We start from the raw sequence: 14,054 nt of genomic DNA, 5'->3' as shown, positions 1-14,054 counted from the left end.
AGCAGAAGTTCCCCAAGTACAGTTTTTGCCATTACAGTATTGCAGTCTCTCCTGTGCAGCCACTGTTCTGCCATTTAAAGTATGCATGTGGAGATGGCAAATATGCAACCTGTGTGCACTGTGATGCTGTTTGCTATAATTTACTAAACAGGAGCATTCCTATCTCCTTCTTATAAAAGTAGCTTGCAGTGTTTCACACAGAAACACCATGTGTGGGGTGTTCTGAGATACAGCATAACTAGATTGTATCATATAGTTCTGTAAATTATAGTAATGATTTCATGGGAACATATGGCCAGAAGGCTGTTCACTTTTGTCCATTAAGAACTTACAGGAATCTTTATACATCTATCTCTAGAGGACCATGAGGCCAAAGGTGTGGCTCTTCAGCTATCTGTCCTTAAATCATTGAATGCTTTAGATATTGATATCAGCACCTTGAACTGGGCCTGGAAATGGACTAGAAATCACTTCTGGTGATAAAACACTAATGTAGTGTGAATCATACTGTACAGTTTCATTTAACAGTCTTGCTGCTCCCTTTTAGATTAGCCAAACCATTTCTGAACTATTTCCAAACTGTCTTCTGTATGCAACACAGTGCTGTAATCCAGCTAGTAAATTACCAGAGGTAACTGGTTTTTGTTTTTTTAAAAGTGTACATTACTACAGTAACCCTATATCTTTCCAGGCTAAGATCTCAACTGGTATGGCAGCTTAAGCCAAAAAACACTCATTTTACCCACTGCGTCTTCTGCATCCAGTAGCAATGCCAAAACCAAGAGCCCTCCCAGACTGGAAGCCTGACACTATAGGAATGTGGGAGGGCTGTCACAGGGCCCACCAATATTGGGCGGGAGGATCCAAATAAAGCTGTTTGCTCCCACAGACCCCTAGAGTGTTTGGGAAGCATTGTGGTACATTTTTATCCCCTGCTCTTGGGCCAGTTTAGACCAAAGAGAGGCCTTTTTTCCAACAGAAGGTGACCCCAAAGGTGACTTGGGCCGGTTACACACCGGCACTTTAGTGCGTGACGAGCACGCACTAGGATTACAAAAGGGCGGTGCTTCCGCACCGCCCTAACCCTAGTGCGTGCCTGTCACGCACTAAACGGCGGCGGCCCTTCCATACGGCCGCCGCCGTGAGGACATCACGGCCGCACCGCCTCTAGATGGGGCGGCGCGGACATGACGTCCTCAATCTGCGGCAGGGTGCCTAGGGCGCCCTTTCCGCGGACCAGGAAGGAGCTCCGTTTCGGAGCTCCTTCCTGGTCCGCGGCGCCGCTTTGCTTCGCTGGGCGCAGCCTTCAGACGGCTGCGCCCAGCGAAGCAAGGGAGAAAGGGGCCAAGCGGCCCCTTTCTCCCCCTCCCCGCTTGAAGCCCCAGGGACACCCCTTTTCAGCCTGCGGGGAAGCGGCGTTTTGCTGCTTCCCCGCAGCCCGAAAAGCGGCGAATCGGGGCCTCAGCGGCTGCCGGTGTAGCCACTGAAGCCCCGATACTCCGGGGAAAGGGGTGGGTCCAGACCGCCCCAAATGGGCAGTCTATAACCCACCTTGGAGATGACCTGCTGTTGAAAAAAAAAGTTTCTTCTGGGCCTAAAAGTGACACAGGAACCCAAATGTGAAATCACCCATTACACCCCTTAAACCAGGGGTAGGCAATCTTTTTGAGCCGGGGGCCGGGTTGCTGTCTCTCAGACAACTGGGGGGCCGAAGCCAAAAAATAAATAATTAAATATTTTTTTAAAAAAAATTAAATCTATAAATAAACCAGGACAAATGTAGGACAAAATTTTCAAATGGAAGACACTTTTTTAAACAAAATGGAGGACACACGAAAAAAATTGCTGATTTTTAAAAAAATGTTAATATAAATGCATGTTTCTGAGGCTTCTGTAGACAATTGCCCCCCAAAGGCCCCGGCGGCAATTGGCGGCAGGACCGGGCTGGGGCCGGTCCCAAGGCCTCGCCAGGCCGCATCCGGCCCGCGGGCCGCAGGTTGCCTACCCCTGCCTTAAACCGTTGGGGAGCATGGGGAGGCAAACCAAATCAAATTTTAGAAGATACAAACCCCTTCCCAGGGGGAAATCTCCTAACCCCTGGCAATTGCTTGCCTCACTTTAGGAGTAGTGCAACCTTCTCCAGAGCAGGTTTGACCAGAGTTTTAAAAAGTAATTTTATTGAACTGCAGCTTCCTGAATACTGAACCATAACTGCCAAATGGATGCTTAGTGATCAAGAATTCAGAGAACTAAAGTCCAAAACATTTAATTTTCAATCTCTATGCAGACGATCACCTCCCTAACAGGATGTCCATCTTATCTGTAGTACCTTTCACTGGATTTCACATTGGCCCTCATCCAGACCATAAATGAGACTGAAGTTTTTTCGATATATTCTCTGTGTGTACACATGTTAAAAAAAAATTGAGTTTTGTTGTTGTATGTTTGTGATTTGAAATCAGGAAAAAGAATTACAGAAGTCCTCTCCATGGGTTCTTATATACATTTATTGAATATTGAACAGGCTGTTGAGTGCATCTAAAAGTCAGCCCAGTGCATTGTCTCTTTACATATTTTATATACCTATGTATGCTAATGCTTCATTGAATCCCCCACTCAGTAAAATGAACCATGAATGAATCCCTGCTCAGTAAATCAGATAATAGTCTCTATCTGCTGCAGAAAGGGCAATTGTTTTTCCAACTGTTATTCTTTTCTATTCCCTTACTATCTCTGGATTTCACACAGAAATTATGGAAACTAGGGACCAGGTAGACCAGAAAACTCAGCCTGTAGTATTGGACAGATATTGGAGAGATAGATCATATAAGTGGTAGTTGATAATATCAGATAGATGATCTGCCCCAAAATACTAATTATGTGTCATAGGTTGTTGAAATTGACATCTCACAACCTAGACACTGGGCAGTGTATTTAAATCTCTTAATCCAATAGCAGAAGTGGCAGATGCAGGTCCTCCCAAATCTTCTATCCTAGCCCAGCTGTGATGCCACATAACATCCTATCTTAACAGAGCAAGTAAATCAAAACAACATAACAAAGGATAAGTAGGAGTCACAATTGCTTTCTATTCCACCTCAGAAGGATGAACATGTTGTTCTTGTTGACTGCTGTTAAGTCGATTTCACTTATGGCAAACCCTGTGAATGAGAGACCTCCAAGTCACTTTGTTATCAACAACTCTGCTTAATCTCAGTTTAATCGTCTTGAGAATGCCTTAAGCATATTTAAGGGGTATTTTATGGGCCTTATTTTTGTTTCAAAAAGGGGAAAGAGACTGGAATAGAGTGGTTGCCCCCTCTTGCTGTGAAAATCACCCCAAAGCATAAACACACTCGCTCTTCATAGCAAATAGCAGCGTTGGGAATGCATTTCCTCCTTTCCCTGGAACCACAGCACAGTGGAAGAAATTCAACCCATACTCCTTGTATACCATAGTCTTGGTTTTAAAAAAATGCAGAGCGAGAGAGAGAAAGAGAGCATGAGAAATATCATACATGACTTTAATATGCCGTATCATCTAGTTTGGGACTTGAAAGAACTTATCTAATGTCTGGGTGATGAAGTGGTTATCACCACAGGCTCACATTATCAGTTTCCCTTAAAAGAATATTGACTTTGGATTAGCTTAAAGATACATAGGCAACCTAATATGTGAAGACTTGTACTTTGGGTTAGTGGGGCTGTTTTCTTATCTGAAGTGGTTCTTTTCCCTCTTCCTCTAATAATCTCGACATCTTCAATGGAACAAAATATAGGCTGCACTTCTTTCATTACACCTAGAACTGCTGTTAGCTGTCCACGTAAAAATCAGAGACATTAACCAGCCGAGAGACATTCAGTATTAGAATTTCCCAAACAGTTTTTCCACTTCAAAGTTCATGGTCATGAATTATTATTTGGCTTGATACTTTGCCAATGAGATGCTAACCCACTTTGTTACAATTGTAAAGAGGAGGTCTGTCTTTGAACTCTTCAGTCTCCTCCTATATTATTTTCATTACTTCACTGTCCAGAAGAAGTCATCCCATAGTTGACAGACAGCCACTAAATCGCTAATCGGGGGCTTTAAGTATTATTATTTTTAAAGGAAATCAGCAGAACAGCTGATCAAAGACATAGCCAGAAGGAAGGATGGAAAGTACAGCTCTTACTCATAAAGCTTCAATTACAAAATTAAATAATTGATGAAAATTACTTTCTTCTAGGTAGCTCTAGGCTAATGTGATTGGGGTGCTTTGGGTGCTGTTTCCCCTTTCCAAGTGTCTTGATGAGTCTGAGAATGGCTTTTATAATTAGACCATTCTCAAGAGCATTTCCCACTGTCATTCAGTCAGGTCATGTGGCTGCTTACCCAAGGATGAGTGCATGCCTTGTCAAGCTTTCCACCATCAGTGAACAACTTGAACACTTAATAAAAAACCTCGTTTCCTGGATGAAATATTTGCCATAGTGTCCTGCCTGAAAAATGGGTTTCTTGAAATGTAAGAAGTCCAGATGGCAAGGATAACACATTGGCAAGATTTTTGCATAGTTTTTGCCATCAAACCTATTCTGTGCAGAAATATACAAACACTATGTGTAAAAACTGTAGCTTTGTGCACAAACCACTGTTTCCAGATTACCTGGGGGGGTTGCACATAAAGGGTGCACACACAAAACTAGCTGCATGATTTTGTCTACAAAAAAAATCTTGCACAAAACAAACCACATAGCTCTCAACAAGCAGTGGTTTTTTTTGGGGGGGGGGGCAGCAATGTGTTTCTGCACAGCATAATTTCTCTAAATATATTGGGAATGTGCAAATATCAGGTGAGAACGCCACAAAAAATTGTTTCTTCACAGAGGCAAGAAAGCTGCAGAAATTATTCACCCTCCTTTGCAAAAATGAAATGGTGCAGTCCCTTGTCTCTGATAAGTAGTCCATTTGTAGCACTTTTATGGGATAGACCAGTGGGGTGTATCTTTCACATGCAGAGCTAATACAATAGGTACGATAAAAGTACTATTTCTTCTAATTCAGGAAAGGAGAGCATATGGCCCTCCAGATGTTGCTGGACGGTTGTTCCCACAATTCCTCACTATTGGCTATGCTAGTTAAGAATAATAATAGGAGTTTTAGTCCAGTAATATCTATAGGGGCAAGTATTCCTCATCTGGTTACTCACTGAAAATTAATTAGAAATAAAGGCTGGGAATTAACTCAGAGTTATCAGATTGCTATACTAAAACCAAAAAAGGGAGAAGCCTACAGCAAGCTACTAAGATGTTCAGCATATGATTTTGGCAAAATATATTTCCCATGCAGAGGTAGGTAGGTAGATCTTCTATATGCCTTTTTTAACATCTTTCTGAGGTTATGTAGTACCAGTTCTGTGGTTTGTTCACATCCCTTTGACCTCTGACAAAAGATAGATAGGGGAAGAAACCACCCACATTTGGTCCCTGTATTGCTGAGGCAACCTAATATGTGAAGACATGCACTTTGGGCTAGTGAAGCAATTGGTTCAGAGGGACAATTTTCTGTACCTGTGGCCCTCCAATGCCAAAAGTGTCAAAAAACAAAAATCTGAAAGTGGCCAGTAGTCCACTTTTGGTTTCGAAAAACAGGCATTTTTTGTTATGTTAAATAGGCCTTTGTGACCTATTGCAAAGGGGGACTGCCGTTCCTGAAGGCTGGTTCATGAAATCTGGTGAGTTCAAAGAATACATAAAGAACCTTGGTGGGCCACATGCATCCCTAGGCAACATCTTGCCCATCCTTACTATGCCCAAACTGGCTTTCAGTCTTGTGGAATAAGTCACAGGTAACATTACTGCCAACCAAGTATTAATCAATACTTAGAATCATGGCTGAAACGCTGAATTTTCTGAGTATCTGTGATCAAGTTATTTTTCCTTAGCCTGCTATTGAAATAGTGATAGGCATCTCCTGTTTTCTCTTGGCAAGAGGTGATAAATGTTATTTGAATGGTTTGCCTTGCTGAGAGATTGCCATTTCCTCTCTGCTGAATCTTTCTGAGTCTCCATGATTTCATTATAACAGACTTCATTCGCATGTTAGACTTTTACCTTCATACAACTGAGAATCTGGCATATTGAAGGAAATAGTACCCCAAATACTACACGAGAAAGTATTACTTAAGCTGGTAGAGGTATGCACACAAAGTACATCCTCCCTTCTTACATTGTCAAACACTTTCAAGAAACATTCCCTCAGTTTGATCCACCCGTTATGACGATTTCTGTGAAAACAGTCAGTGTGAACATGTGATGGGAGGCACTGGACATGAAGGTGGAACAAAAAACTCCTCACATCCTAAGTGATCATACTACTCACCTCAAAAGTTTCTTTTTTTTTTCCCTTAAGAATTTTTAATCTTTCCCTTTCAAAGATTTCTCTACACATAAAAGTGACATAATACAAGATTTAGCAAGGATGAAAATAAAATCTAATGTCTAGGGAAATAAAAGAAATTTCATACCTGGGACCCCACCATACAAAAGCCTCTCCATATGACGGGGACTATCTTAATGTACAGACAGGCTGATGTGCACAGTAAGTAACCTTCAGGGGCTTAGCTCTTACTTTACAAATCAATTCTTGGAAGTGAGTCCAGGGATAGACTAGGAGACAGTGTCCCAATATGTGTCACCTTTGTTTATGCTGGCTATGGCTGCTGGGAGTTACAGTCCAAAAACATCTGGACAGTAGCATGCTTCCCACCCTTGTGTTAGGTAATAGGCTAGCAGTTATAGTTTTAATTCACTAATAATTCCAGAGAGTCTTCAAAGTCAGCTCCATGTAGTAGGAGCTACCTCCTACTACATTCTAACCTCCAGGTTAGAATACATTGAAGTATTCTAACCTGGAGGTTACTTGCTTATTGATGGCTTATGACCATGCAGTCTCATTCCTCATTGCTAAAATCTGTTGGAAAACACTCAAGTCCACGGGGACCAGCTGAACTTCTTGTTGTGAAGCTGGGTCCATTGGCATGCCTAAACTGTAAACCTCATGGTTCAAAGTTGTGTAGTCTCATCCAGAATAAGTTGCACAGTAAAGGTCATTATATTTACAATTAGAAATTTCCTATAGTGTGTGCAGATCAGAGATTAGTCCACCTGGATTACTTTTTATAGGAGACTTCCACAGCATACACTGTTACGCAAAGTGGAGGAAACCCTCAAAACCAGTGAAAGGTTTACAGCTGCAAATGCTTCAGTTCCATTAGCCCTCCTGAATATAAAGCTACTTTCAGTGCTATGTGATGGTTGTCTAATCATTCTAATCTGCCTTAAAATAGATACCACTTTCATAGCAGTGAAATATCTGTTGTTTTCCATGTATGCTACTGTAACGTTAATACACATGTTGTGCTGCTCTTCATTCATAATTTGTTCATGCTTCATATTTAGGGGGGGAAGAGCATGTGAATTGCTATGACTCTGCTACAGAATACCCTTTGTGTACATTTTTGTTCTTCCTTGCAAGATTGTGAATGCTTCGGCCACTCCAACCGGTGCAGTTACATCGATGTGCTCAGTACATTCATTTGTGTGAGCTGTAAACACAACACTAGAGGGCAGCACTGTGAGTTGTGCAGGCTGGGCTACTACAGAAATGCTTCTGCAAAGCTGGACGATGAAAATATATGCATAGGTCAGTTTCATTCTAATTCTGGCATTTTCTTCTCTGCCTTTTTTCAGCCGTTCAGATCTTTTTAGTGCATAAGCAAAGCCATTTCCACCCTATTTCTTCTTTCACCAGCTGAGCTGCAAGGAGCTCTCTCCATGGTGCAGATCTGTGTATCTTCCATGCATTCATTTTGAGTCTTGGTCCTCTAGTCTGAATACGTGACTAAGAACTGCATCTTACTATGAAAGCCCTGGCTAAAGACTGTGGACGTTTCTTCCAGGAAAATTACTGGTTACCCATAGGAAATCACCTGAATACTAAGTTTAGGTTAATGGGACCCAAGCCAGATAAACTGAAGGGCCACTACATAATCTGTGAATTGTGCAGTTCTGCTTTATAGAACCTTCAATGAAATGCAGTAGGTTTGCACAATTTACAGATTGTAGTCGTCAGTTGCTTATGCCAAGGTATATAGTAAATTGATGACAACATATATTACTAATGTAATTTTAGCAAATTAAACACATGCTAAGCCAGGCATTGTCATATTCAAGATTGATCTGGGCAATCTGATCAGATGAGAGGCTATGATGAATTTATTAGCACCCTTTTAAGAAAAATATTGATATTTATTAACTGCGCCTTATTGTTTAAAAAATAATACTACCAAGTGCACAATAATACCTTACTGACCATAGGAGTGTGTCGAGCATGAAGTTCAGCTCCTCCAAATAAATGAACTCAAAAAAAATTCTAAAAAGATGCCACTACATTTTCACATACGAATCGACAAAGGTGAAAGGTGGAATTAAATTCCATTAGCTACTATGCTTTAGAGAAAGCCACAAAACATCAAACTGTCTGAAAATGTGGAAGAAATTAATCAAGACCAGCTGCAATAGCCATGTTCTGATGTAAACCATCCCCGCCTATAATCACATCAGAATAGATGCATGTACATTAAACATCCATGGTGAAGTGCATATGGAATATACAGACTTTCCTATATAGAAGTGTTTTCTGTCTGTGGAATCTATACTGAATTAGTTCCAAACCAACCTATGCAAGTTGCTCAGTGCTCACCAATACAAGTTCTGTAAATGGCATTAAAAGTAAGTATTTGATATTTTCCCATTGCCCTCAAATGTATGGGTCAGGGATTCATGCACAAGTGTGATGATGAAAATCCTTCTCCGCACTTGCCATATCTTCCAAACTTCCAGAACTTTTACAGTGGTTTTATGGGCAGCACAGTGTTATAATTTTTGTTGCTGTTAATATTATTGTTGCTGTTGCTATTAATGTTTCATTATTTACATTATTATCCTACATTTTGATCCATGGGTAGGCCGTTACTCCCATAAGTTCATTAAGTCAAATGGGTTATCATCATCAGTCATCTACTCCAGCCCCTTGCTGACACTCAACTTTCATATGGTATTCACATGCCCATCCTTCTCTTGAGAGAGAATACCATTTTTAAGTGCTGAAGATTCAGAGGGGTAGAGGTTGTTACCCTAGAGCACATTTGGACAAATTGTGGTCCTAAAATTACCATTGGACTGCAGTTCCCATCAACCCTTACCATTGAATATATTGAGGGAAGTTGATAACTGTTGTTTCCAGTGACATCTGAATGGCCACAATTTCTTGCATGAGAGCAACAAACATTGTCTTCAATTGTTGTTTTGCTTTGCAAAGTGCTCTGTAAAGCCTATGGCACTATATAAATAAACATAAACATAAACATAAACATAATAATAATAATAATAATAATAATAATAATAATAATAATAATAATTGTTAAAGCGACACTGTGTATTTTGCCAAGAGATATTTACCATTTTAAAGTTTTATATTGCCTTAGAAGTCTTTTTAGGCTGAAATATGATCCATAAATGTTCAGATAAATAGTATGGTATAGTACATTAAAAATAGTTTCACTTTGTTTCATTAACTATCAATTTATCTCTAAAATCTGAGTAATTAAAGAGATTCTGTGTTATGGATTATAAATTTGAAAACCTGGACTAATATTGTTTGTAAACCTTGATTAAAACTACAACTATCCACCCACAACACAGTTTATTACATGCAGAGAAATGCATTGTTACAGCAACTGAAAGTAATTTTTGTGCAACAAAAGCACCAAACCACAGTAATCTGCATTTTTAGATATTCTGGGGTGGTAGAGTAAATCCATGAAAATCTAGTTTGTTGTCCCATGCATAACTTTTCAAACATTTTCTTTCATAAAAGAATATAGCCTCAAAAAACATTTGTACACACACGCAGGAGTTGTTGATGCTCCTTTTGATGTGAATTGGAGCAAAGTTAAATCAAAAGTTTGATTCCTTTGAGCTTAATTATGCTGTTCAAATGCTATCTATGGCAAGACAAGTGACAAAACAACCACTCAAATTGGCCAGATCAGTACAATGAACACATATCCCTAGTGCAGGTCGTTTCAAACAAACACTCATTTGATTGTTATTGTTTGATGCGAACAAGGAACAATGTCTTTCTGATATCAAAGGTATGTAGCCAACTGCAGAGACCTGTGAGAGAAGTAGCTCCTGCTTTTCTATAACCAGGAAGAGTGAAGAGATGTCTGTACTGGACATGTACCCTCTATATGCATAAAGGTGAGGGATCTCCATAAATTCAGCAGCTCATTAAATCAGAAGGACAAGCATTTGTGCATGGAAGGCTGCTAGATATAAAGGATTCTTTTCTCACTGTTAGATCAACTGGCTATAAGGCATGAAAAAAACAGATTAAGATAGAGGGTTGGATCCAGATTTAAGAGAGTTGATTATTTGAAATCAATAGGATTTAAGTTAGTTATGACTTGGCATGATAGATCCCGACTTAGTCAGAGTAGGTCCAGCGAAATCAGTGGGATTTTGCTTCTTAAGATTTATTTTTCCCCACTGATTTACAAGTTTCATTTCTGTCTAGGACTAAATCTAGAACCAACTCCGATACTTGAGTGCACCAGTGAATTAGAGATATTGACTGTTATTGATAATATTTTCTGGGTTTTGCACCCTTCCCACAGAGAGTGCTCAACTTATGGGGTTACATGCATTTTGCTGTCTTCCCCTCTTTTCTCTCCGCTGCAGCCCTCTGTGCCATCAGAAAACCTTCTCATTTAGGTTTTCCAACTCATTGCAGCATGTGAGTGTAGGCACTGCAGGAGAGAGGAGTAATAACCCCTTGAGGTTCCTTTGAGAGAGAGAAAAAGAACCATCCCATTAGATATGGCTTTGTATGTCATTCAGTCCATGTTCGTCTGAAAGCAAGCAGAAACCAAAATGCAAAGCATTTATGTTGTAGCTGATGAATAAATAAGGGATACCCGTCTGTCAGCTATTATACTCATTTCATGTTTTAAAAATTAAGTAGATTTTGGGCCATAATAACTCAAAACCTGAAGCTGTATTTTGATTAGTATAACAAGCATTTAGGCTGCAATCAGCCATCAAACATTTGCAGCTCTTTTGTAAAATGTCAATAAAGAGGATTACTGTGTAATTTACTCTGCAGTGTAACACTGAAAATACATGAAAGCCATCTAATGTAGTCTGAGCAAGCAAGTTCAACAGCATCTACAAGTCCATCTAGAAAGCCACAAAATGTCCACATCCACATTAGTAATAGAATATAAGAATTCACGAGGGTTAATGGATCTTCTCTGGCTACTATTATTGTTATTGTTTTGCTACATGATACTCATCTATGCACACCTCCAATGTATTAAACATGGTACTATGAATTCATTTTGTCCTGAGTTCAAGACAGGTGTTATTAGCTCCAGCGTTGGAGAATGTTTCTGTTGCTAGTCTCCTCTAAATGAACAGAAGATGCATGACCCTGATCCTCCACAGGCACACCACAGTTATGGGGAAATCTTTCATATAAAATGGGTCATGCATAGCAACGATTGGGATGTTCATTTTTGGATGATAATTTCCAGAATAACACAATAGCCATTCAACACATATATGTAGGTAGTAAGACCTTTCCCCCCCGCTTTCCCCTTCTCCCTTGATCATAATCACACTTGGTCCTATGGCTGCAATTGCTGCAATTGATGTAGCTATCCACTTTCCAATGTAGTCTGATCCATGCTTTTAAAAAAAAATCTCATTTCATTATGGGGGAAGCATGTGACATAGCTATTCCAAGTTTGAGGAGAAACTGATGCACGAAGTAGAATTTCAAGGAAAGTTTTTAATGGCTCATGATGCCATTCATCACAAATATGAGCAACACATATTTCTTTTAACTCTTCCAGAAGATGCTGTGTAGTTCATTTATCTAATTTGTGGCCACAGCATACAACATATAGAATGACTGGACTTACTGAATGCATGAAAACATGCCCAGTCCTAAAAAAATTATTTTGCTTATGGTCACAAGTCCACATGAAACACAACCATCAAAACACTAGCACTAGGGCTGCACCTGCCCTGCAGAAATAATCCAGTTTGACATCACTTCAACTGCCATGGCTCAGAGTATGGAATTTTGGGAACTGTAGCTTTGTGAGACATTTGGACATCTTTGTCAGAGAGCTCTGGTGCCATAACAAACTGCAATTCCCAGAATTCCATAGCACTGAGCTATGGCATTTAAGTGGTGTCAAACTGAATTATTTCTGCATTGCAGATGCAGCCTACATAAAACCTTAGTTGACTCAGACAAAAACAAATCTTTTTTGTGTATCTTGAACAGAACTACCCCTGGGTGCATCTACACTATAGAAATAATGCAGTTTGGCACCACTTTAACTGCAATGGCTCCATCCTACAGAATCATATGAAGCACCAGCATTGTTTGGCAGAGAAGACTAAAGCTCTTGTAAAACTACAAATTCCATTCCATAGAATAAAGCTGCAGCACTTAAAGTGGTGTCAGCCTGCATTATTTCTACAGTGTAGACTCATCCCTAGAAACATTTAAAAGCACATTCTGAATGTCAGATTCACTTTGGAATTATCCCTCTCCCCCCCCCCCCCCGGATGATGATGATGATGATGATGATGATGATGATGATGATGATGATTCATTTTGGCAAATTACTTCCAATACCATTTACAGGGTCATCCGATACTTCGCAACTCAAAAATAAGCCCCACTGAGTTGAATTGGGATTATGCCTCGGAAAGTGGTTTATGATTGTAGCATTAGGTTCCCCATTCTTCAGAGTTACCTTTGTAATTTTTAAGGATTGAAAACCTGAGCAAATGATGTAATATTTGCTACTCATAACATTTTCCCCTTCAACTTTTTTCCTATTTGCAGTATTAACTCTATTTCTTTTTCTCTCCCCCTCCCCCCATTTGCAATGTTAATATCTTCTCCCCAAAAATCCCTCCTGTTTTGTCATTTCTGATCTCAGTGATACTTAATGAAATTCCAGGGAACAATTGTAAATGGGATGATTAAAAGAAAAATAGAGCTGTTCTCCCAGCATGGTCTCTAGATTTAAAAGAAATGCTTGCACTCTTTGCATTTGATAGCAGTTAGACATCTAGGATGCAGGGAAGCTTATTATTAACTTGGAGTCCATATAGTCCTCTATGCATATTTATCTGCATTAACAACCAAATTCTTGAAGAAGAAATCCCAGAAGTACCATTAAATAAAGGCTTAGGAAAGAAAAATATATATGATTAGAAAGAAGTCACTGAGAAGAAAAAAATATATATGGTTAGAAAGAAGACACTGCGACATATGCAAGGTAAGAAGGTACAGTGAGAAAACAAACATTGAGAGGACACAGCACTTCTGTGAAGGGGTCTCTTGATTTCCCTTCTTAGTTCTGCCTCAGTTGGTTAGGACTTTTTGAGACAACCTAAATGAACTAAGCTGCCACCACCTACTGAATTGATCCCTCCCTTCCCTAGTAACTCAGTAGGAAGTTACTCTGCGGTTGCTTTCCATCTCTGATGCTGCAGAGACTTTCCTCTCACCAACCCTGGTGAGGAGATTAAACTGAACAAAGGCATGTGGAAGAAGAGCGTAGAGATAGAAATATCCTTAAAAGAAAAGGCTTCATTTTAAGTAAGAAATCTCCATAGCAAAAGGCTGTATCTTTAGTGAAGGGCCACCATCCCTTCAGGCACACGTAAGAGTTACAGACTGATCAGATCATTTCAGCCAAGCCAGAAATATAATACAAAGTCCTTGATGCAACTCGCTAAATGACTTTCCTATTCTACTTACAGGAGATGGGATTTGTAGTCCTTGATATTCATGGGGGTAGCTAGGAGTTTGGACTCTTTTGTCCAGTCTTGACCAGCTTCGTCAGGTGAGACAGGAAACCCTGTCCCCAAGCACCCTTTGGTTAGAGTTTTTAATTACTCTCACCTCTGTGACGCTGAGC

At 40.0% G+C, this 14,054-nt stretch overlaps 1 protein-coding gene across 6 annotated transcripts in view; it reads left to right on the top strand.

Moving 5' to 3' along the window:
• The window catches only part of NTNG1 (netrin G1), a 300,251-nt gene that overhangs the window by 246,548 nt on the left and 39,649 nt on the right, over window positions 1–14,054 (top strand). For 3 of the 6 annotated variants that reach the window (XM_089516559.1, XM_089516558.1, XM_089516557.1), the window contains one exon: window positions 7,517–7,684. The exons of the other annotated variants lie outside the window; for them this stretch is intronic. In XM_089516559.1, coding sequence (XP_089372685.1) covers window positions 7,517–7,684 — 168 coding nt within the window. The remainder of the gene's footprint in view (window positions 1–7,516; window positions 7,685–14,054) is intronic. 6 annotated transcript variants of the gene reach the window in all.

This window comes from Sceloporus occidentalis, unplaced genomic scaffold, assembly GCF_023333645.1.
Source record: "Sceloporus occidentalis isolate IW3139 unplaced genomic scaffold, rSceOcc1.0.p SCAF_3, whole genome shotgun sequence".
NCBI lineage: Eukaryota > Metazoa > Chordata > Lepidosauria > Squamata > Phrynosomatidae > Sceloporus > Sceloporus occidentalis.
This window is presented reverse-complemented; position numbering and strand designations above follow the sequence as displayed.